General features: G+C 36.6%; 1 protein-coding gene across 4 annotated transcripts in view; it reads left to right on the top strand.

Moving 5' to 3' along the window:
• INVS (inversin) overlaps positions 1-27,000 on the top strand; it is a 93,519-nt gene that overhangs the window by 38,181 nt on the left and 28,338 nt on the right. For 3 of the 4 annotated variants that reach the window (XM_086740507.1, XM_086740506.1, XM_086740508.1), the window contains 5 exons: positions 2,697-2,870; positions 8,203-8,370; positions 16,047-16,227; positions 19,851-19,960; positions 24,317-24,488. In XM_086740507.1, coding sequence (XP_086596633.1) covers positions 2,697-2,870; positions 8,203-8,370; positions 16,047-16,227; positions 19,851-19,960; positions 24,317-24,488 — 805 coding nt within the window. Of the gene's footprint in view, positions 1-2,696; positions 2,871-8,202; positions 8,371-13,176; positions 13,319-16,046; positions 16,228-19,850; positions 19,961-24,316; positions 24,489-27,000 lie in introns of those variants that run through there. The other variant, XM_086740509.1, reaches the window with a different exon arrangement.

Genomic DNA, 27,000 nt, shown 5'->3' with positions numbered 1-27,000 from the left:
ATCATTACAAATAAGTAATGTAGGTACGGGTGTTTTCTGTGGTGGTGTTTTAAAAAATATAAATAATTTGGAAGAAACAGAATCTTTTGTGTTTTGGAATGAGAGGATTTATTACAGATTCATTTTCTAAGGAGAGGGATTTGTTAGTGGCTAAGCATGCAACAGAATAATATAGTAGTAACTGGTGGAAAAATGTGTAACAGCAAAAATAAAATACATTATAGGGAAAGGAACTCTAATAATAAAAATGTGTATTTCCTTAGTTTTATGTCTTACTTTAACTTTTACTTTCCTTTTCAGCTGAATTCATTCAAAAAGCACAATATACTTGTAAAACTTCCAATAAGTATCCATCAACAAGAGAAAATAGTTTTTTTTTCTTTTGTGTGTATGCATGCACATTGAGCAGGAAATACGAAAAACAAACCAAATGCGTTATCATCTGTGGTGGAAAAAAGCAGCTATATTTCTTCCAAAACTAATATTCTCTCAAGTTATTTAATGTTGTCTTCTCCTAGTCTAATTCCAAACCACCTCATGATACCTTGCGGGTTTTTTTCTTTTTTTTTTTTTTTCTTTTTTAAATGAATTTTGCAAATTCTTCTTATATTTACCTGTAAAATATAATGGCAATAATGAGGAGTTTTCTCATCCCTAACTCATTCCCAGATTTATCATGAATTCATTTTGAGTGTGCTCTGTGTGGATTAGTAGCTGTGCAGGCATTACGCTGTTCTGCTTCTGTACTTCAGTGTATGCCTTGATGCGTGTCTGTGTATTAAAGGGACAAAATCCTAAAGTTATACTTTCCCCAGCAGAAGAAAGAGAATTAGTCAATCACTACTCACTGTGAATGCTGTTGAAGAGTACAGTAGCCATGCTGCCTTTAGCAAGAGAAGTTTGCATTTTCAGACAGGTTTGTGGTAAAGCTTTTGGCACACTTCTCTTGTAGGCTTTCATTGAAGAGCAAGGACCATTGACAATAAACTGTGGAAGCAGGAAGAGGTTATTTTTTTCTGAGTTAATTCATGATTTGTTTCCCTGTTTCGTATTTTAAAATAAAATAGTGCAGCAGGAAAAAAAAAATCACATTCGTTTATTTTAGGCGTACTTGGAGAAATCCGTTCTAGCCACAGAAAGCTCAACTCTTCCATTTTTATTAGACAAAGAGCAGAACAGTAACATATGTAAAATCTGCCCTTCCAATGTTTATGGGTGCTGTGGCAAAGGAAACTAGCATATTTTTATGCCTTGGCACTGGATACTGTAGGGGCCTCTGGAATCCTTTGGCCTGTCTCCACCCTACTGTTCTGCTGACAAAGTGATTCGCAGTTCTGAGGCTCGTGATATACAGAAGTGCCCCCATTCATTAGCACTGCTTGCACTGTCTACATGACTACTTTTTTTTCATTGTTTTTTTTTTCAAAGATAGCCTAAAGGGACTAAGTTAACGTACAGAACTTATAAAAGAATTGTAGCAGACTGAAATATGTTAATTTGCAAGTAGTTCCATAAGCAGAAGAATCTGGAGACGTGACTTCTATTCATTTGAATGTCACCTTTCCTGTGTACGTTGTCTAATAAAGCTTCATCAAATGCTGCAGCTTTTCCCTGGGTGGGGGGAATTAGTACAATTTCTCTTCTCTTCTGAGCTTCTATTTTCATTATATTCATGGATTAGAGTGGGGAAAGAGTAGGGCTGTTTAAAACATGAGCATACAAGCTAGATCCAGATGTTTTGCTTTAATGAGTTACTGCTCCAACTGTTCCTGGTTCTTGACTGAAACATAACTGCTGAAGGTGCTTTGAAAAACCAAATAGACTTTATATTGAAGTGGAAGCATCAAAATGTCATCTCTGTTATATGAAAAATAACCTCCAAGCAAGGACCAGTAGCAAGTCAAGGCTGGCTAGATCTTAAATCACTCCAGCTTCTTCATGATTGCATGTTTGTATCTTTAATTTTTGACTGGCTTCTTCGATGATTTGAGAAGTAAAACCAGATTGTTTTCTTTGGGATCCACCCTCGGTCATTATTAACAGGAGCACTTCTACATTATTTCTTTTTAAAATCTAGTTAAGTCCAGAGTGTTAAGTATTTCAAATGTGTTACAAAGCTAGCTGTCCCATCCATTTATCATGCATACAGTAAATCAAAACTCATATTCCACTCAGTTACAAATCTAAAACTGTAAGAAACAATCACTTTTCCATGTATTTGTTACTGATTCAGATGAATAAATTTTATGTCTCTGAATCATTCCCTGTTATTTTTTCTTACTTTCATTTTGAAAGTTGTAATCTTTCTTCATGTTTAGGTTTATTCCTCATCTGATAACCGTCTGCCTTGCTGAAACTAGCATGTAATGGTCTTATTTAAATTTTTACATCATGTTTATTGAGGTTAAACTGTCAAGAAACTCTGACAATATTGCAGAATTTTTTATATTACCGAGCCCTGTCTTGTGCACTGCACTAATGGAAGATATGTATGTAATACCAAGTAGTAAAACAGCCTTAAAAATCAAGAGTTAGTGATTTTTTTAACAAAAAAATCTTCACTGGACATTTTGAAAGCTTGCAGCTGTTTTGGTGCAGTTTTTTAGGCACTCCAGTATAACAGTAAATATATCTAAACAGTATCATCATTTGGTTTGATAAACTGGAATCAATTTCTGTTATTTTTCCTTACCCAGGGAAATTACCGCTTCATGAAACTTTTACTGGCTCGTAGAGGGAACTGGATGCAGAAGGACTTAGAGGGTATGACACCATTACATTTAACTACACGTCACAAAAGCCCCAAATGTTTAGCTTTATTGCTAAAACATATGGCGCCTGGAGAAGTGGATACCCAGGACAGAAACAAGGTAAAAATATTGCTTATTGTAAGACAGCACTTGTAGCAGCTTTAGAAATTGGTGTTACATCAAACAGTTGTATGTGAAAAATTATTTATGTCATAACAAAATTTTTCTGAGTCTTCAAAGCAGTGTCTAGCTGTAGTATTAAAATTATTGCCTTTACAAATATTAATATTTTTCTGATGATAATGATGTAAAAATTCATTGCACTGAGTTAATTGACATTCTTTTTGAGAGTATATAGAATAATAGAGGATTCAAAACGCACTGGTTTTAATGTCTAAGCCTTTCTGTAACATTGTGATCCATGCTAGAATATGGATAGCGTGTGCTTATCTTGCTTTTCTTCCTTGGAAGAACCCTACGTTTAGAATGATTTATTGATAAGGGTCACTACTAAACTTTGTGCAAAAGGCCTTCAAAGTATTTGTCAATACCAAAGGTGAGTTTGGAGTGGAAAAAAAAAAAAAAAAGGAAATTCTTCCTTTGGTCCTGAGCTGAATGCAGGTTTGCTGTTGGCAGACATCTCCCTTAAAGCTGGGTGATTAATTTTGCCCTACACTGGGGCCACTAAAATGGTGGTGATATTGCTGTCCACAGCTGCCTTTTAGAAATGTGTGGTTAGGTTTGGCAAGCAGCCAAATGTCCACCCAGCCACCCTCTCACTCCCCGTTCTCAATGGGACAGATGGAGAAAATAGGTTGAAAAAGCTCATGGGTTGAGATAAAGACAGGAAGATTGATTGCCAGTTGCTGTCACAGGCAAAACAGACTCAATTTAAAGAAAATTAGTTTCATTTGTTGCCAATTAAAATAGTTTTGCATAGTGAGAAAGAGAGACAAAAAATAGAACAACACCTTAAAACCATGACCACCCCCCCTTTTTATGTGGCTCGACTTTACTCTTTCACTTCTATCCACAAGGATGGTCCAAAGGTAAAAATATCCATAGACTAAACCTATCTAGTCGACTGTCCTTTTTTTCTGTATCTCTGTAAGTGAAAATGGACTATTTTTTGAGTCTTCGAGTCATGCATGACTTTTTGGCCTGGGATAGAATGTGACAGCATTTGTCAAGAAGATTTTCTAACAGAGACAATAAAAAGTATCAAATTGTTCTTGTTGTTATTGTTATTATTATCATAATAATAATAAAATGGATCAATTGGCAACAGAAGGTCTGCAATCAATGCACATGCACTGTTACTTCCATGAGTGCACCATTTAGTGAGAGGGATGGGATGATGAAGTTGTTTGACGTTCTAGCATGAGACTTTCATTTGAAGCAGAGCACCAGTTAGTCACTTTGACATTTGTTTTGCGAAACTGCTAACTTCCTTGGGAGACAATGTAATCTTAACATCTTCAGAGTTTTACATTACTACCTTCTTAGAATAAAGTCCTTCAGACTAATATTCTGCATCTGTAGTAAGAAGAGTTGCTTCAAAGGTCAGGGAATCTCCAGGTGACTTTCCAGCTATATCATATAGTGCATGAGTTGTCTGATATCTCTTTGCAAAGTCAAGTCATGCTCTACTACATCAATAAAACTACCAGCCTGTTTCAGAAGCACACTGATTTCTAAGAGCCTCAGGAAAAAATCTACTGATGCTTGTTAAAAAGGACTATCATTAAAATGACCAGCCAGAAGAGATGACGGATCTTAGAAGGAAAGTGGTACAGTTCTTAAAACAACTGCATTACTATTACTGTTCATACAGAGAGGTACTGCCAGTCCACAGTAATAGCACACTAACCCATTTTAAAAGAAGGAATAGTTGTTTAGCATATAGTAACTGTATTTTTTGAGGTGCTCAGATTAGTGTGGTTCTCACATGTGAGCGCTTAGCAATGCGTGATTTAAAACTAATGTGAAATGGTTGCCTCCATTAGCATTAATAGTAGGGTATGAGGAGGCACAGGACTTTCACACAGCAGACATTCTGGGTAAAGGATTTATTGTATTTCAACATGTATTTTAAACAAAACAGATATATCCCTCTTGTTGGCACGCTTGATGCATGTTCTGTTTAGGAGATGATTACACTGCCTTTAGTAGACAGATTGCTGGTAATTATTGTGGACCTGTTAATCTGTGAGTATCTCGTTTAAATTTCATGTGCTTGGGCAGTTTGTGTATCCTGACATCTGAAAGAGACTTTTTTTCAAAGAACTCAGAGATTTGAATGTTCCCTAAGCCGAATTTCTTCTGCAAGGATATAGTAACAAAAAGTGAGACACTGTGAATACAAATAGCAAAAGGAAAACCGAAAACCAATTCTGTAACTGTAATTGGCAAGGGAGGCACGATATCAGATACAACTGGAACTGTTACTGATGATGGAACCTTTTTAAACTTGAGCAGGAAGGTTCTTTCTTAGAATTTTTAAGTGGTGTAAATTTGGAACTGGTGCAAAAATTCTCCCTATCAGGCACTAATCTACCACTGATTCAAATGTGAGTGCCCTGATCAAGTGTATTTGGATCAGCTGATAACCAGCATACCAGCTTGGCAATGCTGGTCTTAGTGGAAGTCATCATTCCACGTCTCATGTAGTGGATTTTCGTTCTATCACAAGAGGACATAATAAGAGAAGGGGACTGGTCTTCCTAGTGATGTAGCTGCTTAAACTCTGAAATCCACGTCTGATTTTATCATCTAGGAGGCAGGATAAGACAGCTGCAAGCCTCGTTTCCAACAAGTGAATCTTCTGTCCCCTCCAGACAGTGAAGTTGAACCAGGCTGTGCCCTAGCAGTCAGCTGTTTACCTTCCAGGATATTCTAACATGTATCATGGAAACCCTGGCTGTAATTACAGCAGTCATTCTGGAGAGGTCATGCTGACTTCCTCACCACATTAATTAATGAACAAAGGTATATGGAAACCAGCCAAAACCTTTCAGGAACCTTGCCTGCTGTTTAGCTGATTTGTAAGGCAGTATTAAAGCATTGCCAGATTTCTCACAAAATGTAGAGTACTTTTATTCCAGTTCGTGTCATGAGTAGTCACAGTAGCAAAGAGGGAATTCAAGTTGATGAAGGGTGGTCTCAGGGACAGAGTCCAACAAGTTCGACCCTGTTGGACACATAGCTTATTTGTTTCCCTTACTGCAGCTATGCACATCAAGATTGTCAAATACAATTCCTGAACATGAGAGAGAACAACTGTCTTTTACATCTACTTCCATGTAGGCAACTGACTGAAAAGCAGATTGTAGGTGAGAGAAGCCAGTAAACCAAGACTGCATTGGCCTCCTGGTAATCAAAAGTTTTTACTTTCATTGTAACTGTCAGTTTCTAGGGATACTGGTCGGCTCCACTTAAGAAGTAACATTTGTTAACTTATTATAAATTTCTACTGCTAGAAGTTTTTTCAGTTTAAATCCCAACAGGCTGTGATGGTTTGAACAGGCTTTATGGTGCTAGTCTCTATGTCAGTGTACATGATGCCAGTTGTCAGACCTTTCCTTGCAGCCCCTCCACTTATGTCTTGGTATGAGCTCTTTTTCAGTGATCTACCAAGTAGACAGAAAGATTGTGCTATCATATTATCTTACCATGGTACTAAACTAACAGCATAAAACAACAAACAAAAAATAGGCTCCTTTTTGCCTTCCTCCTTTACAAAGACGTTAAGGATATGATACTTTCTATCACTGTTCAAGAATATTAATCTAGGGTATTGTAGGCTTATGCACACATGTCCCGCAGCAGTTATTCCTCTCCATTTTCAAATCAAAATGCCATGTGATATTTTGCAGGAGTGAGGGGTGAAGAGACATGGGAAATAAAGTTCATTCTGTATCTCTGCTAGTCGGCAGTTGGGAGAGGTGTGTTTGATAAACGAAATACTTGTTAATATACCAACATTTTACTGTTTTAAAAAAACCTCACACATTGCTTTGCTTACATAATTATGAATATTCATAATGCCTGTAAAAAGCCACTGACAGTCAGGAATTGGCAATAGGAGCATGGATTGTCTTTTGATGCTTTATTGGATGGTTATGGGTTGGTGAGCATTAGATTCAGTAATATTCAACCTCAGAATTCTGAGTGATCAAGAGCAGTGCAGAAAGTCAAAACCTTTGTTCAAGATGGATCTAAGTTCCAGGTCAGTATTCAGTACCATCTTCTTCTAGTGGAGAGTAATCTTGTTGTATGCTTCTCCATCAATTTGTTTTATTGATGAGAGATTTAAAAAATTTGAGAGGGAACAAACTAATTAGTACAGTTGTTCTGTAGTACAGCTCTGCTGCTGAGGCCTGCTTCAGACGATCATTCAAACTTGGACATGATTGCTTGATACCAAGCTCAGATATTTTCTCCAGATCAGGAATTGCTGCATCTGATGGCATTGCCCTGTTGGCCGGCTAAGTAGCATGGACAGTATTCTCCTGCCTTAGTCTAAGAAATCCTCATATGAAGTAATTAATCTTCTACCAGAAATACTGATATTCCAATCATAAGGGCTTCTCAGTGTGGGTCTTATTTAAGATGGTGTATCTTAGACCTAATTCAGACCTCAGTAGCAAAGATGTATATCTACTCTTACTTACGTAGATGAGCCTCTGGTTCAGTTTTGTTTAAAGCCTGTTTTCCAGTGATTTTGAGTTGTCACTCCCCCAGGTACACGTACTCCATTTTCTGTCAGTCCTCTTTATTGAAGTATAATAAAAGATTGCTCATTTACCCATTGTTTAAAGCTGGTTTTATCTTTGGTCCCTTCCTTCTGCTCAGCGCTGGTGGCACTACAAAGGGAATGCTGTGTCTACTTCTGGGTTCTTGAGAACAGTTAGGACATAGACATACTGGAGTGAGTCCAGTGGAGAGCCACAATGATGATTAACAGATTGGAATATCTGGCATCAAGGAGAGTTTGAGAGACCTGCAGATATTTAGCTTGAAGTAGAGACAGTTCAGGGGTGATTTTACGAATGTGTATAAATACCCGATGGGAGGAAGTAAAGAAGATGGAGCTAGACTAGTCTGAGTGGCCTCCAGTGAGCAGACAGGAGGCAATGGGCACAAGTTGAAATAGAATAAATTCTGTTTAAACCTGAGAAAGTATTTTTTTACTGTAAGGGAGGTAAAATGTTAGAATGTATTGTCCAGAGAGGTTGTAGAGTTTATCTGTGGAGATAACTCAAAATCTGACTGGATAGTGTCCTGATCAGCCTATTCTAGTTGACCCTGCTTTGAGAGGAATTGGACTAGGTGATCTCATTAATTCTGTAAAAATAAAAATAAATCATATTTCAGATTCTAACAAACTTCAATTTTCATCTTCTGTTCATTTTTCACTGTGTTTGTAAAACTTGTGAATATTGTGTTCCAGCAAACTGCATTGCATTGGAGTGCTTACTACAATAACCCAGAGCATGTGAAACTTCTCATAAAACATGATTCAAATATTGGAATCCCTGATATTGAAGGAAAAATCCCACTTCACTGGGCTGCCAACAACAAGGACCCTAGTGCAATTCACACAGTGAAATGTATTCTGGTAAGAAAGTCTATGATATGTGTACCACTTTCTGTCTTTATTATTCTACTCTGATAGGAATGGGGTTTTTTTGTTCTCTTCAAATTTTTAATTTTAGTCCACTGAACTCCTTGAGAATGAAATAATTTGTTTTTCCCAATATCCCAAATTTTCTAAGACATTATCTTGAATGAACTTGCTCTCTTGAAAGGGTTTTCTTCTGAGTTCTGTGGGTGAATGTCTTTGCTCTAACTCATGGACTATGTATATTCTCTTAATTAGTTCGATATGTGTAACTATTCATTTGAGGGGGAAGGGAGGGAGGAAGGGGTTGCAAGTTCTCCTAGTTAAAATGGCCAGTCGTATTACTCACCTCAGGTGCCTCTTGCACACTGATTTCTTTGTTGTGTGTCTTTTCTTCATTATTTGAAAATTTCTTTCTAGTTAACTGTACTGAAAAGTCTGATTTTATTTGGTCTTTCAAGCCAGAATTCTGGGAAATACTTGATCAATTATCATTCAGCCCATGGTCAGTTTATTGAGCAACTTTCCAACTATTTTTCTGTACAGATTTAATATTTTTTCCTTCATGGCATATTTTCTCTTTCTGCAGTATTTCAGTTTCATTTTCTAGACTTACAGTTATAATGAGTACAATGAAATCATGTGCTCAGCTTGATTTTTTACCTTGCTTTTTATTCTGTGGAAATCTCTGAATTTTTATTTCAGAGATTCTATTTCTCTTTCTATTTCTAACATAGAAAGATACCGAAGTCTCAGTTGAATTTTTCTCTCATATTACAACAATCTCTCCCTATCCTTGTCTTTAAAAGGTCCTTCAGAACTAGATACATACTGACTAAGGTAACTACAATGTCTGTTTGCCTTATTAGCTTGCAAGTTGAGAACTTAGGTATGGCATATGAAAATTTGCTTTGCTTTTCCTCCAAAACACATTGATAGTCTTACAGTTATTCATACATTTCTGTACTGTAAAAGTGGTTTTTGAGACTTTGCAATGTTAAAGTAATGTTATTGTATTTCTGTATTACTTCTATTTATTCAAGATATTTGCAATTTGTACTTTTGTCGCAAAGTTGGGTTTTTTACATACCATCTACTTTTCTGCCACACTAGAAAAATAAATTTGTTGAAAAGTAGGTAAGGATTGCTGTATTTAAATATAGACTTTTTCAAATGTTAGTCAAGGTAAATGTTTTCAAAAGTTATGATTTGACCCCAGCCTACAGCCTAACACCCACATGACTGGGAGAAAATAGAAGGAAAGCAAGAAGACTCATGGATGAAGATATTGATAGTTTAGTATGGAAAGCAAAAGCTGCATGCAAAAAATTGAATTTATTTACTACTTTGCATCAGCAGGCAGATGTTAGCCACTCCCAGGAAAGTGGGAAAAGAGCTTCAACACACACAGCGGTTGCTTGGGAAGACAAATGGTGTAGCCATGAGCATCTCCCCTGCCTCTTCCAGTCCCTGAGCTTTTTTTTTTGCTGAGCATGATGCTATACAGTATGGAATATTGCTTGAGTCAGTCCGGGTCAGCTGTCCTGACTGTGTCTCCTCCCAGTGACTTGCCCATCCCCAGCCCACTCATTCAGGGGAGCAGAGGAGCAAGACAGGGCAGAGCTTGAAAAAGAGATATCCTTGATGCTGCACAAGCACTATTCAGTAACAGCCAAAACACTGATGTGTTATCAACAGTTTTAATCACAGATACAAAGCCCAGCATCATACCTGCTGCTGCGAGGAAAATTAACTCCATTGCAGCCAGATGCACTACGAAAGTTTAAAAATACCTATCTCCTTATTGAAGGTGTTCTGAAAGATTCTCTTTAGGTAATACAGAGTCATGATCGTATCCAAGTTGTTTGGTTGTTTTTATTTACTGTGAGAGTTAAGAGTGTATTCTGTAGAAGGTGCAAGCAGGGACTGCGAGAATGAAGAACTGCCCATTGTACTCAAAGAGCAGGTTCGGGATCATCTGAGGAACCTGAAGATGCACAAGTCCATGGGTCCTGATGAGATCCATCCGCGGGTCCTGAGGGAACTGGCGGATGAAGTTGCCAAGCCACTGGCCATCATATTTGAGAAGTCGTGGCGGTCTGGTGAGGTCCCCGATGACTGGAAGAGGGGGAACATAACCCCCATTTTTAAAAAGGGGAATGAAGAAGACCCAGGTAACTACAGGCCAGTCAGCCTCACCTCTGTGCCTGGCAAGGTCATGGAGCAGATTCTCCTGGAAACCATGCTAAGGCACATGGGGAGCAAGGAGGTGGTTGGTGACAGCCAACATGGCTTCACCAAGGGCAGATCATGCCTGACCAATTTGGTGGCCTTCTATGACGGGGTGACGGCATCGGTGGACAAGGGACGAGCAACTGACATCATCTACCTGGACTTGTGCAAAGCTTTTGACACTGTCCCGCACGACATCCTTCTCTCTAAACTAGAGAGACATGGGTTTGATGGACGGACCACTCAGTGGATAAGGAGTTGGCTGGATGGCCGCACTCAGAGAGTGGTGGTCAACGGCTCAATGTCCAAGTGGAGACCGGTCACGAGTGGCGTCTCTCAGGGGTCCATGCTGGGCCCGGCCCTGTTCAACATCTTTGTCGGCGACATGGACAGTGGGATAGAGTGCACCCTCAGCAAGTTCGCCGACGACACCAAGTTGTGTGGTGCCATTGACACGCTGGAAGGGAGGGATGCCATCCAGAGGGACCTTGACAGGCTGGAGAGGTGGGCCCGTGCCAACCTCATGAAGTTCAACAAGGCCAAGTGCAAGGTTGTGCACCTGGGTCATAGCAATCCCAGGCACAAATACAGGCTGAGCGGGGAATGGATTGAGAGCAGCCCTGAGGAGAAGGACTTAGGAGTGCTGGTGGATGAGAAGCTTAACATGAGCAGGCAATGCGCCCTTGCGGCCCAGAAGGCCAACCGCATTCTGGGCTGCATCAAGAGAAGCGTGGCCAGCAGGTGGAAGGAGGTGATTCTCCCCCTCTACTCTGCCCTGGTGAGACCCCACCTGGAGTACTGTGTCCAGTTCTGGAGCCCCCAGCACAAGAAGGACATGGACCAGTTGGAGAAGGTCCAGAGGAGGGCCATGAAGATGATCAAAGGGCTGGAGCACCTCTCTTATGAGGACAGGCTGAGAGAGTTGGGGCTGTTCAGCCTGCAGAAGAGGAGGCTCCGGGGAGACCTGATAGCGGTCTTCCAGTACCTCAAGGGGGCCTACAAGAAAGATGGGGATAGACTGTTTAGTAGGGCCTGTTGCGATAGGACGAGAGGTAATGGTTTTAAAATAGAGGGGGGTAGATTTAGATTAGAAATTAGGAAAAATTTTTTTACGATGCGAGTTATAGAAAACTGGAACAGGTTGCCCAGAAAGGTGGTGGAGGCCCCATCTCTGGAAGCGTTCAAGGCCAGGCTGGATGAGGCTCTGAGCAACCTGACCTAGTCAGGGATGTCCCTGCTCCTTGCAGGGGCGTTGGACTAGATGACCTTTGAAGGTCCCTTCCAACCCTAACCATTCTATGATTCTGTGATTCCATCCGGGCTTTTTCATGCATCACCCGAATTGTTTATATTTGAAATGTTTATACCTGTATATACTTACTGATGGAGTAAGATAATAACAAGTTTAAATGAAGAAGTAATTCATCTTATGAATATGCTGTAGAAGTTAATGATACAGAAACGTTGTTACTAGGTAATCAATCTGTCAATTGAATCTGTTGTTGAGTATAAATACTTTTTTTGTTGGTGGTGTTGTCTCTGAGTTTAAACTTTTAGTAAGATTTTGTCTTCTCTCCAGGCCGAAGTGTTTTTCTTACTTGTCTTGTTAGATATCTACCTAGCAGAGCTCACAGTCTTCCCCTCCTTTCTTAGCTACTTTCTGCCATGTTACCCAGTTCCAGATCCAGTGCCCAAGCATCACCTTTGATTCTCATTCCTCTCTAGGTCTTCACATCCAGGTTAACTATATAGTTTTTCACATTCTTTCTGCATGATATTTCTAATGTACCTACCCACAGAGTTAAAATTTCTGTCGTCTTGTGTCTTAACTTACGTAATTGCATTTCTAAGTTCATGAGAATATTGTCTTGTAGTGATAGCAGTGCAAAAGGCCGATGACTCTCCATTTTTTTAATCACATCCAACACAAACCATTTATCTTCATTTTCATGATAGAGTGCTATAAGCTGTAAACTGTGTACCATTGCTTAGATAGCAGTCAGGTATTGATATTTACCGCTGCTCAATCTGTATTGGCAGCCTTTGTTGCCTGCTGACCAAGTTATGAAAAACAACACTACTGTTGTTCCCTTGATATTATCTTGAACACTCTGGAAGAATTCCCCAGAAAATTATTTTTTTCCGCTATCCTACTAAGAATTCTCCAGTGCTGTTTTACAAAAACCTGACAAAAGTTAAGCTGCTGGTTTTATTGAGACCATAGTCTGTCATACTGAAAAATCCTATCTTGTTTTCCCACGCTCTGCCATCTGAATGTGTCCGTTTGTTGTCTTCTGTTTATAAACTCATAAAAGTAAAGGTCTTCTTTCTGTTTGATGTTTATATAGTACTTAGCTAATTGAGATTTTAAAAATAAACAGTAATGAAAAGAGCTCAACTGAATGCTGGCAAAGTAGGTTGAGTTTGCAGCGATGTCAGTTATGCACAATTATTTACATCTAATATTGAAACAGCAAAAACGGAACTCACGACATTTTTAGAAAATAAAAGTAGAGAGAAACTCTAATCTGGAGCTCCTCTCATGGTCAACTTCCTTTTCCACCTTTCCAGATTCAGCAGTGCTTGGTTACATGAAAAGCGTTGAGAAGATTTAAGGAGAAAAGAACAGAATAAGGTTCCATTAGTATGATGGAAGCAACTGCTTAGTACTCTCTCTCTGTTTTGTATCTCTTCTCTTTACTTATTCTTCATGGTAAGAGATGTGACATTTATTTATACAATACTTTACATTATTACCTACAATTCCATTCTTCTAATAGCTGCTGAAAAATGTGTAGCTTCTGTTTCTTCTGTCTGTTGTGCCTGAAATATTAATGTAGTATGAGAATTTAATTATAGCTAGTTTTACACCAAAACCATTTAATAATCCAAAGAAATTACACTCTTGAACATTGGCAGGAAGAGGCCTAGAAAAATTTAGTTTAAGTGGCTAAAAATTTCAAAACACATGAGTCCTTATAAAATAGAATGTAATTATTGACTTTATCATGGAAAGATTCTTTACCATTTTGGAAAATAATGGTGTTGATCACAGGGAGATGTTCTGGGGGACATCACTGACTTTGACCTAAAAGTTTTACGAGTAAGTTATTTAATGTGTCCTTGTGCTTTGGAAGGCTTGAAAATCAGATTTCCAGGTTATATCAATCAATTATAGATAAAGTGAAGAAGCATGTTTTCTTGTTTGTCCATTTTGTTCAAACAGGTTTTCCTCTAGTGCAGTTAGAATTTCAGTAATAAACTTCTCTATGTATCATCATTCGTTTTTAGTCATTCTTAAAAAATGTTCTCATAAAGATCACTTCTGAATTTTCTACAGTGGGCTCTATACTCCCCCTGCTGAGCTCTTTGAATAGAGAGAAAACAAGCATGTTACCAACTGGCTTTCTCTTGTGAATTATTAAAGCTAGGGAAGAACATAAAACTTCACTTTTCACTGTAATGGCTCAGATAAATGCTTTTGAATGCTTATTAAAATAAGTGTTACTCATGCTTTAATTATTGCAGTTTGTGCATGCAACAATGTTAAATTTGGTTGTAGTTTTAGTTAAGAGATTAAAATTTATCAACTTTTTATGTTTTTAATAGATTATCTGTTATTATACTGGTGGCTAGATACAGTAACAAAGTACAGTATGTTTCAAGTGTGTTAATTTTTTTCTCTAGCAAAAGAAGGCTAACACTACTGATATAAAAAACTGCATCACAGTTTTAGATATGTGAGACAGGCAACTTAATTAGCACTTACATTCAGTATCAAAGTATGTAAATGCTTAACTTTAGAAAACTTATGTTAATGAAATATTAGGAAGTTTAAGTTGACACTCTTAGAAAGTAAGACAGTAAGAAACAAGAATCAGGGCATTGCTGAGTTGAAGTTACTGCTGCATCATTAATTTAGCCAGATTGCACTTAGGAAATATGGTTAAATATAACTCTACATGTATTAATTTTTAAATCTATTAAATATAACATATAGAATGTACAAGTCTGGTAAATTAATATTTGGATAGAAACCATAATTCTGGAATTTCCTGACATTTTGCTTCTTGATTTATCATTCTTAATGTTAGATGTTAATTTTCTGTGTCATATTTACTGCATTTCAAATAATGCAAATACAAGTGATTTTATGGCCTATTTGTGTACCTAGTGAAGTCAATAGGCAACACTAAAATTATTTTAGTGAGAAAGGGATCAGGAACTTGCTTTAATTGTTAATAAGCTACACTGATGACAACCTTTCCCTCCTCTTTCGTAAGTATATTATAAGATATAGTGTGGCTCTGCATTTTCAGGAGGATTGTTTTTCTCAGTTATCATGGGTTAAAATCCACTCTAGTGTTGGAAGTTAAAAATCTCAGGACTACATCTGTTTTTTTCTTTTGCACAGCATTCCCGTGACTTCAGTGAATTGTTCTGAATAGTTGAAGACAGAACAGCAGATTTACTCCCTATAGTTTATTGAAGCTCTTCTTTTGATATTCTGCTTCTGCTCTAGATGTTTGGTACCTGTGTCCTGAGTTTCTATTGTTTTATTGTTTACCATTCTTTAAGAGATACCTCTTTTTCAGGAAAATTCAATTTAAAGTTTGTATTTCATGGGGGCTTTATGATATTTGTCATATGGAAATCTCTGCAGTTCAAAGATGATAGTCATTTGTATCTGTTCTGTTCTTTTGCCTGAGCAAGAAAGCCATGAAGAAAAACCTGTCTAGAAAAAAGCTGATGAGAGAGGAAATTGTCATAATACAAAACTGTATAGCTAGGGGCCTTATGCTGAAGTAATTTAGCATATTCTTTAAGAAGATGTGATGAAAAGTCAAGTTATATCTATTTACACCTATGTTATGTGAACAAATGACTAATCACGATACTTTTGAAGATTTTTTTGACTCAAAATTAAGCCCATTACAAGTAGATGCATTAATTAGAAGTACTCTTCAGCTTACTTCTGTGTTCTCAGCTAGAGACCTTAGCTTGTGTGGATTTAAAATCCTGGAAAAGTATTATAATGAAAGCCACAAGATTAACTTGTGCAAAAAGAGGAATGCCCTAGAAGAACAATATGAAGATATATATGTCATGCTCAACTTAGAAAATCAAGCAAGATGATCTAGTTATTTTCACAAGAGCCTGAGTTAGTCTTTTAAGGATCTGTGTAAGAAGCCACTCGCACAACAGATTGGCAAAACTAAATCCGGTCTTGTACAATAATTAAGTAAGTATGAAAAAAAATCCATAAGGAATATGTGAAAATAGCCTATGCTGTGACAAAAGTATTTAGCTGTAGAGCTATGTTCTACTGAACAAGGACAGTTTGTCTCCTTATATAAGAATTAAAAAAAAATATATCTGTGAAGAGTATATAGTTTTTCTCTTAAATATTTTTTTTATTTTGTATTTGGCTTATTTTAAAGGAAGCTGCACCTACAGAATCTCTGCTTAACTGGCAAGACTATGAAGGACGAACTCCCCTTCATTTTGCTGTTGCTGATGGGAATGTAGCAGTTGTTGATGTCCTGACCTCCTATGAAGGCTGCAATGTGACATCTTATGACAACTTGTTTCGAACTCCCCTTCACTGGGCGGCCTTACTTGGTAAACTGGACAGTGCTGAAATAATTTAATAATTAATTGATTGTGGTGTTTAATCCTTGTCTCTGTTTTTTATTTTATTCCATCTTGGTATTATGGTAACTAATCTCTTAGAACAATAGTAGTTTCTGCTAGAGCAGGATTAGAAGTTTGTATGTAGACTGGTTTTTTTAGCTTCAGATTCTTCAAAGCATTGTAAAATGCATTACTTCAGCAGGCTATATATGCTCATGATCTAAGAAGAATTAGAGCATATTGAGATATTCTTGCATATCCAACTTTGTTCATAGGTTAAAAAACAAATTTCCCAGGAAACCAGGCTTAAAAAAAAACCTGGTACTCTAGAGCAGAGGTCTTTGAAGCATGGTGTCCACACCCCAGTGTCTATGCAAGACAATCCATTGGAGTACAGGAAGAAAATATCAGAACTTCTATTTATGTTTATTTTTTATCTGAAAAAAAATAAAAAAACCTTTGCTAATATTTAATATATAGATTGATGCTAGCACCCTCACTTGATCCATATGTAAGATGGTCACATAGGGTTTGCGAGGTGCCTGAGAGAAGTGAGTGCTCTGCAGTGCAGAGGGGTTGACAGTGGCATCATCATTCATTTGTTGGCTTTCAGCTTATTGCAATGTATTGCAGTTTGCTTGTGACCAGTTAAGTGGATTTATGGGTTATATTATCTAGATTTTACTAAACTACCCCTCACAAAATAGACAAGTGACTTAAAATGATTCCCACAAAGAAACCACAGATAATCTGATGATGCCAGCAGAAGTGAACAAGAAAATGGCAACAGAGCTGACACTTCTCCTACTCCTGGCACAAGCTCTTCATCAGACACGTTATGAAGATCTAATCAGATCTGACAAGAAGTTTTATTCAGATAAAGTTTTTTTTTCTGTTCAGATTGCTACTCTGAGACTCAGATGCTCTGTAAATTATAATCTTGCATATGTGAATTCTGCAGTTCGGTTTTACACATTACAAAACTGGATCTTTGCAAAACAGGTAAAAAACTAATTAAATATAAATAGTCTAAATACAGGGAAATGCGACTCATAAAATGACAGGCCCAAAAATAATATGATTTAGAAAACTGACCTTCTATTTTCCATTCTCCTATATGCAGAAGGAAAAAATAAATACCATTTACTGAATGAAAAGAAACAATCTTCAAACACTCTCTCTCCACTCTTAACAGGCTTCATCCCCATGACCCTTTGGGACATGGCAGACAAAGAATGCCAATGAAGGACTCAGATTGCTCACTGGAGCTAGTTACTGCAACTCCAGTGACAATATACATGTAGTTTGATTATGTTTATTTAAAAAAAAAAAAAAACAACAAAGAAGAAAGAGTGTTCTCAGATTTGCATTTCCATTGAAGTTGGGATATTGAATTTTTACAGAGAAACTGAGAAACATTTTAGGATTGGTCTCCCAAAGAAATAGTCATTATCACTTGGTTCTGTCCCAGAAGCAAAATTTATCGTGCTTTGAAATTGATTGTATTTAAGAGAGAAGTTTTGTCTGTTGGAAAAATGGATTGTCTAGTCAATGTGAAATAAAGGGGAAGATGTACCAAGACCACCAGAGTCCTTTGTGAACTTGATGAGCTCTCTAGGTGGCATATATTTATGGGGTACTTCTGACTGGTAAATCATGATTAATATTTAGAGTCCTTTTTTAAAATTAGATACTGGATGCTGTATATAAATCTCAAAGAGTCTAAAATGTTACTAAATGGGTTAACAGTAGGAGGTTTTAAGTAGTGCATGGATACAGCCACAAATATTCTGTTAAATGGGTTGCATGTGACTGAGTCTTAGGGCATTGTTGCTTGTTACCTCTTATTTTGTGTAGGTAAAAGTCTCAGCCAAGTTACATCTCTACTAAATTAAAGTACTACAGAAATGACGGTTCTTGACCTCAAGAATTTATTTTTAATGTTTACATGAATCTCCAAGTGAGATCCATCTTTGCACCAATTTATTTACTGTTGCACCCAATACAAAATTTTTTTCAACTGCCTCAAGTCTTCTCTCTGATAGATAATTTAGGTAGAGCTCGTGTCCTGATTGCAGAGTTCAGTTACCCTTTTTCTAGTTTTATGTCCTGAAAGTTCAGGCAACTTTCTTCCCAGGCTTGATACTCCTATGGTTTTTTTTTTTGCTAGGATTGCACTCGCAACGAGCTCTCAATCCACTTCTTATAGTCTTGAGATGGGAAGAGCATGGCAACACTATGTCTCTTCTTTTTAGTGATTTCCTGGTAGGAAGGGACAGAATGTTGTGATGTTCTGAGTCCAGGCTTGTCTTAATGGCTGAAAGGAAAGAAGAGCCTTCCTGTATACCCTAAATAATCCCCACGTAGCTGTTCATCCTTTTTGACCCAAGTTGACCATTTTCTCTCATTTCTGGTACTTCTATACGTATAAAGTCTGAAAGTGCCAGTCCACAAAAGAAGGCCTGCCTAGTCCTCCACCTCTTAGGTTTATAAAAGCTACAGACCACAACTGTTACACAGCCTCATTCTGTAATCATTGGTGTTTTCTTTAAAAAAAAGTCTGCTGCTAGTAAAAAGGTTTACCTAGTTTTTTTTTTTCATTTATTCTAAATAAATTCCAGTCAACTGTGCAAAAGCAACAAGCTGCAAAATTGATTGTTTTCCCCACATGCAAGATACTGGGAGATTTTTTCTTTAAAATCAGAATATTTTATGTGATTTGTGCCTTATAGTATCTTTTAAAATACGAAATAATTACAATATTTGGAGCTGCATATGCCTGCAACAGAAAGCATATGAAAGGATCAATTGTATTTAGTAGCAGTATACTATTTTATGTCTTTGTTTTTCTGTCTGTGAAGTGGATGTAAAGTTTACCCATCCCCCCCAAAATGTTGTGATTTTAATCTAAAAAGATTCTAATCTGTTTTGAGGGAAGGAGTTGTGTTTGTCACTTTGTTGTTTGTTGCAGATATGTCAGCTGGTAGTAGACTTGCCTCCAGATTCTGCTATACATCTTCAGTTGAAATTTTGAATGAATAAAACCTAAGTAAAGAATTTACACTTAATTTCTGTAAAACAATGTGATGTAGGATGAAATTGTCAATGTTGGTTTAGCCTACATTTTAATGTAGATGGACAAATACTCATCATCATCAATCTTAGCTCGCTTTACCGCTTCTGACTGACCTCTCTCTCAAATGCAGCATCCCAGCTGAATTATCAGAAGCTTTTTCTGGAAATATTAAACTCATTCATTGCAATGTGAATATCACAGTTGTCTGAACAGCTACTGCTGTTTTCTTTGTTTAGGGAAATGCTGTAATGATTTCTTCCTATTCATAGGTCATTCTGATTTACAGATGCCCCTCAAAAATGAGGATACCAAGTGTGGAACTGGAACACTGTTGGGAAGAAGGTGCATGCCAATCTTAATAGTTCAAATGTCAAGTCTTATGTTACTCTTTTCTATTTAGACTATAATAGTTATGACACAAATATACTATTATTTTTGAAGTCTGTTCTTTTTCTTCTGGGTTTGTTTTTTTTTTAGTAGGGAAGTATTTACCTTTAGGATTTTATACATATCTAGGTTTTGTTTGTTTTCTCAGGTCATGCACAGATTGTCCATCTCTTATTAGAAAGAAATAAGTTTGGAACTATCCCATCTGATAGTCAAGGTGCAACACCCCTACATTATGCAGCACAGAGCAACTTTGCTGTAAGTACAACGTACCTCATGTACCTTAAATGTGAAATAAATATATTTTGCTAAAATATTTCTCATGTAACAAAGTGTTTGAGTTGTTCTTAAAATAATATAAACAGTGTTGTCTGCACAAGCTTAATTCAGACTTTTCCTATGTTATGTGATATAAATGTGGTTAATTTCAAACTATTAAAAATAGATTTTAAAAACCTAAATTGCTGTACAGAGAAAAACCCTTTGATCTATATGTTTGCATCAGAACACACAGGAGTCATTTAGGTACTTCAGTAGAAAGCAGAATGGCATCTACTCTGTAACAGTGCTTTCGCTTTTTAAGGCTCATTGTAGCAAAATCTAAGCAGTTATAAGGTATCTAGAGTAAGATCACCTGTATGAGTATTTGCACAGCTGCTTCAGTACCAGTCAAACTAGTCTTTGCCTTCAAGAACCTGATTAACTTATTAATATTTACTATTATGAATGAGCCATTGTCTCATAAAGCATGGCCAAAGAGCGAGTTCCTTTTGTTGCAATTCTCCATGAAGCCTCATTTTTAAAAAGCTTTCTTAAGTTTTAAATATTTAAAAAATATTTTTAAATATTCAGACAATTAAGAAAATCAGTTTCTCAGCCTATTTCTTATACTTTTTTAGAATTAGTGGTTTTTTTCCAGAGCAAGATCAGATATGATAGAGCCAAGTATAAAACTCAGCAGTTTAATGATTGTTGGTCATAGATGTTATAGAAGTAGTTATCAAGCACTGGAACTGAAGAAGCTTTTTTTCATGCTGCTCTGTCTCTCACAGTTGAGTTATGCTGTGCATAGTAAGCTGAGGGCTCCCATCTAAGTTTTCTTCACTTGTATTATTCATAACCTCCCTTTACAAAAAGGGTTATTTAGCGCCTAATTAGTGTCGTTGTGTAGTGCATATTGCAGCATTTTCTTAACAGGGATACTAATTTGGGTCTTTCTTGCCTACCCACGTGTTAATTTTCGTGAAACAAGTAAAATTTTAATGCCCTTGAGAACCATTCAAGTTAACGAATCTGGAAATACTCTTGAAAGAGGGAATTGACCAGTGTATATTAATACCACAGCTGTCACCCTCTGTTTCTGTGGGAGACTGGGTTTTGGTGGGGGTTTTTTGGAGGTAGTCTTACTAGGACCATACATATATTTTTTAAATTCAGACTTTCATTGGTGCATATCTCTCTGTATAATTTACGCCTTTTCAGATAATTTTTTATTGATGCTGATTATTGTCCATTATGTAGTATATAGGATTTGGGTCTGACTCACACGCCTACAATATTTATGTAGTAAAAGCCTTTCTTTCTAGTTTGAGTCAGACTCATGGGAAAGATAGAATGTTTTTATTTACAGTCTGGTGATTATCTCCACATAAATTTATCTTTTTTTTTTTTCTATATTGATGCATTCCTAAAAAATGATTTTTCATACTGGCTTGCTTTCTCTGGGCTTGATTCACTTGTATGAAACATTTTGATTATGTTGCTGCCTTTTGATCCCACCAGCCAGCCAAACTATGATATCATTTAGCTTTTTATGGGGAAATAGAGTAGGTGATGGCATCAGACGTTCTTTTGTGATCTTGTGTACTTACAATGAGGGTACTGTTGCCCATCTTACATGAAGAATCAAACAGGAGAGTCTCATTCAGATCTGCAAGCCTCTTTTAGCTGGTGATGTATCTGAGAGCCCTGTTTATGCATGTCTAAATTATGTCTAGGGCTTCTCTTTTGCCACTCTGGCTGTTTCTGAGCACCATTATTTGATTTTTTTTTTTTCTGGATCACATACAAATCCTTGAGAAATTCCTACCACTGCATTCCATATATGTGTTCAAACAATTGAGTGGAGACACATCCATGTTTGTTTTGGCAGTAGCACCCATATATTTATGATTTGAGAGCCACATTGTTGTTCTGTTCAGACTGCCCAAGTTTGGATAAGTGTGGTATGTTTCTCAGTTAAAATGTGATGCTTCCTAGCAAGAAGAAGAAAGTTTGTTCTTTTGTGTTTATTATAAATATTTGCATTGCTTTCAACTTTACTTAACTCAATAGTTCTTTGTTCTATTTTTCTGTGGGTTACTTACTCTAATATGACATTTTGTTTTTTAAAGACTGAAGAGACTTAGCTGGCACTTAATTTAGGTGAAGCATTTGTTCTCTAAGACTAACTTATCCCCACTTACTATAGAAGGAAATGTTCTAGAAGAAGAGAGGTTACCTAATATAACCACCCAGATAGGTTGCCTGAAATTTAGATGACTTATGTATCCTGCAGAAGGTCCAAATAAACATCCTCTCTAAATTTTTGAACTTCATGTGTGAAGGCATATGCTCTATTAGAATTGCTTTTAGTATGCATTATGCAGGAATAAATATAATTTTTTTTTCTGAATTTTTCTAGAGATGTTCAAGACAATGTACTTCCCTTTCACATACCTGTATAGATTGATCTTGTAAATGACATGTGGATACCCATGTCTGATTTTTGAATATTCAAAAATAATATTTAGTATTTTTCAGAGTTTCTTACTAGCACAGAATGAAATGATCCAGGTTTACTTCTCTCGTTTATTGTTTTCCAGCTCTGTTATCTTTTACTTTGTTTTCTCCACTTTTTAAAATAGAGATAAAATACATGCATTTTCACATGACAAAATAAATGTAGAATTAAAGTGATTGATACTTTTATTTTCTGATTTCTTAACCATCCTGTTCTAATTTAATTTCATTTTGTTTTCAAGTTGTGATAACTTCATTTTAGAAAATAACTTATAGCAGTCTGAGATTTTTTTTCCTCTCTTTCCCATTAAAAACTCTAGAAAATAAGAGTGATTGAAAGAAAGGTTGCTTTGCTAAAACTCAACCCCAAAATAAAATTACTTATTTATGTTTGTAGAATGTGTGCCTTAGTATTGAAAAGGTCCAGCCTTCATACTGCTTTTCACACTGCTTTTCACTTTGGAGCATTTCAAGCAGTGCAGAGTACTGGTAGGGTGCTGAGTTGCTGGCCTAATGAGTAGCCAGCTGTTTGTATCTGAGGTGTAGTGGTGCTCAGTGTGAGTACACAAAGCTATAAATACATGCTGGTTTGTGTGGAAGGCTTAATGCTTCCATTCCTCACTATTTCTGGCTGGACCTTTTTACAATAAATGGCTAGTTTGGATATGGACCCAAATTCACAAAGCTCTTAGGATCTTAGATCACATTAACATAAGATATATGAGAAATTTCCTGTTTCTTTAGAGGAATGAAATCATAAGTAATAGTTAAAAAAAATCCAGGCTAGTTCATAGGACTTAGATACTTGAACACCTTTGTAATTCCTTCTAGCCAAGGAATTTTCATTCTACCCAGAGCAGTGATAGAGCTATTTTGGGGTCACATGGGGGAAAGGGTAAAAAAGTGTTAATACTAAAATATAAAAATAAAGTAAAATAATGAAACTCACTTTTTTCAGTTCTTATTGGCTACCCTATCAGTGGCTCTGAAGAGATGTGTACCATACACAGCCTTTGTAAGGCATTAGATAGAAAAAGGAAAATCTTCCCCTAATTCTTTTTTCTGCAGTAGTGATTTCCTCTCCCTTCCTTTTCTGTGTGGCTTATTAAGAATTTAGCATCAGGTTAAACAAGTGAACTTGTTTGCTGGAAGTTTAACATAAACAACAGCATTTGAAGAAATAATTCTTTTTGCTTTGATTTCAATAGAGATTTTAATTTAACGTGTACAGTGGAAAGCCTGGACTCAGGTGTAAAGTTTTTCTTAATCTTTTTTGCTTTGTAATATTTCAGTAATTAGTAACTTGGTAATATTATTATGTATTATGAAGTATGTCTATGTTGCCCCAAAAGGCTTTTTTTTTTTTTTTTGAATAGTCAAATTATTATTAGAGTTTAGCAAACTAAAATATTTGCATGTGCAGTCATATTTAGAATTGGAGCAAAAAATATGTCAGGAGAATATTCTGAAGGAACATTATTTTAACATCATAGTATTACAGTAATATTTTGATAACTGATAATGTTTTTCCCATTGCTTTCTTCACAGTGACTGCAGTGTCTTTTTCTTCCTTATGATGAACACATGATGTTTGACATGAAAAAGAAAAAAAAGTATGAAATAAATGACAGTGTTAAACTCATAGTTAAGGATGCATTATGAACATTGATGAGGAAAAGAGCATAGTAGAAAATACAGTGCTCCTGTTGAGCTATTACTCTACATAAACAGAAAAATGAAGCTTTGATTTCCTTCATAAACAGCTAAATAAGACACAGTAGTTTCTTGTTACAGATTCCTTTTAATGTTGATTTCAATCATATGTCTTTTCAGGAAACAGTTGAAGTATTTCTGAAACATCCTTCTGTAAAAGATGACTCAGATCTTGAGGGAAGAACATCCTTCATGTGGGCAGCTGGCAAAGGCAGTGATGATGTTATTAGGACTATGCTGACTTTAAAATTGGATATTGACATCAATATGACAGACAAATATGCTGGCACAGGTAAGATGCTTTACAATAAAGAGTCACTGGATGTTTCCAGTTAGTGTGATTTCCACCAAATTAAAAAAAAAACATTGCTGGAAGCTATATTAATCTTTTCCTGGATGTGTACCTTAAATATCTGAAAATATTTCTGCAGTAGTTTAATTATGTATATTAGTCACTTTTTTGTCTTATTGTGGGAAAGAAACAAATCTTTTCTGTGCAGATTGGAGCAGTTCATTTGAAACATAGCAAGAAGAAGAAATATACTGCTATACTGCTAGTTAGTTGGATCTATAATCCTGGGAAAGGAAGAGCTGTTCTGTATTTTGAAGAATAAAATGAAATGTAATTGCATAAAAAGCCCTCCCTGAAAATGCCTGTTCAAAACATTTATTTGTCAGTAAAGAAATACTTTGAAACAATGTGGACCGGACTAACCAGTAAAGTGGCTATATTACCATCATGAAAATCATAAGCACCATAGTTATTTGTAAAGATATTGTAATAAAGATTAGAGCTATTGGCACTTTTGTTGTCCAAACAAGAAGTTAAATTTGATAGCCCCCAAGTTTATCATCCCATTATCAAGTAGAAGATAGGTATGCTACATAGTGTTTCAGAATACAAGCATGCAATTAATGAAATTCCAAATTTCCTATAGCAACTGTGAATTTATCTCCTTTAATGAAAAATTTTAAGAATTTCTGGTAGAAATATTGTACCTATGTAGTACTTTCAATAAAAATAGAATAACAGTTCTGACAGAGAGACAGATGTTGAAGGGTACATGTATTCAACGGTGTTGAAAATACAGGTAAAAGCAGAGGAGCTGTATAGTGTGCTGATGACGTCTGAATTAAAAAAAGAGGAGAATGTAGATATATTGGCCATACGTTGGAGGGGTTTGGTGGCAGGGGGGTGCAGGGGTAAGCTGTGTGGGAAGAGGTCATGAACCAGTGCTAGTCACAGCCAGGTCATAAATTTAGAATTGGAAAAATGTATACCGATGTATAATAAGCAGTAAAATGATAGCCAGGCTGATAGTCAGAGCACACACCTGTGAATAATACTGTAGAGGGCATTCCTTCTGAAAAGAAAACTGTGTTATTTTAAACAAAAAAGAATCTATATTGCAGTGTTTGTTTATATAAATTTTAATATATTTGTTTTAAAGTACAGTCAAGCATTGTCTTTTGGCTGCACATGCACACAAACTAGCCTGAACTGCATGCTTAGTTTTAGGGAACTTGCAGCATAGATCTGTCCCAACCAAGAAAAAAAGATAGGAGTTTAAGGGTGTTTCTTTTCAGATCACACTTCAAATTACATCCAATTGGTAAATAAATGCAATATCAGGGCTGTGTGGTTCAGGGTTTGAAAATGGAAATTTTTATTTCCTTTGGTTGTATGGGTGGTCTTTACACAAAAAGCCAAATACAGTTACAATAAAATTTTATTTAAATATCAGAATTCTTGCTTTCCTTACAAATTAACACGCCAAAAAATCATTCGAAGTTATGATAGTTTGTAATCTCTGAGTTTAAGAAATAGTGCAACAAATAAAGTCTCAGTCTTCATGGTTGATGATTTTACAAACTATATACTCTGCCATTTTACTCTCGTTTCATCTTTTATCAGTCTCACCTATATTTGTGCCTTCATAACAATTCTTTTTTAAATACCTCACAGTATTTGTTTCAGACCTTAAGGTGCAGTCACGTTGTAGCCACTGTGCAAACCTTACAAAGGGATTTCTTCTTTGCAGACAGCGATCGCATACTGTGTTTCTGAAATTACTCAGGTGTGGATGTCATGCTTGAATAATCCAGGTTGTTGGGTTTATTGTCTTTTGGTCTTAAACCTTTCATAGAAGTGATGTTTAATCACCTTTTAATCTTTATTTTGTTGTAGGGCTTTTAATCCAAGGAAAAGGATGGATTTTCCATTCACTTGAAACTGCCGTTGTGTAGAACACACTAATAGTCTTAAAAGTGGGGAGCTATGCTGTTTGTCGCTTGCGGCCGAGCAATCCAAATTTTACCATTGTGCAAGCATGTGCAATAGCATGGGCTTTATTACAGTGAGCTGTAAACTTAAACAGAAGCCCACCAATAAATCACTCTCTTATTTCAGATCTGGCTTTTTTTCACGAAAGTTCTCAATCATTGCCAAGTTTTGGTGAGGGAAAAGCAGCACTATATTCTGACGGGAAACTATGCAGTAATAGAAAATAGCATACATGCCTCCGTGCCTGGGATACAGTTGCTGAGGAGAGTTCAAGGTTGTGTTTTTCTGACTTTTGTGTGCCAACTCAGTTAAGCTCAGTTATAACGTTGCGTTAACGCAGCCTTTTGCATTTACTTAAAAAGAGCAAGCTCTCCATTCAGCTTTGCTAGAACATCGAGACTCTGCGTATTGTGTAGGAGAATGACACCAAGGGAAAGGAATTTCCCTGTTCTCAGAGATCAGCGCTGCAGGAGCATTACAGGGGCAGCTTTATAGCTCTGCCGTCACCGCGTACAATGGA

The sequence above is a fragment of the Chlamydotis macqueenii genome, chromosome 2, assembly GCF_036417535.1.
Source record: "Chlamydotis macqueenii isolate bChlMac1 chromosome 2, bChlMac1.mat, whole genome shotgun sequence".
Classification (NCBI taxonomy): domain Eukaryota; kingdom Metazoa; phylum Chordata; class Aves; order Otidiformes; family Otididae; genus Chlamydotis; species Chlamydotis macqueenii.
Note: the sequence above shows the minus strand (reverse complement) of the source record. Positions and strands in the feature narration are given on the sequence as shown.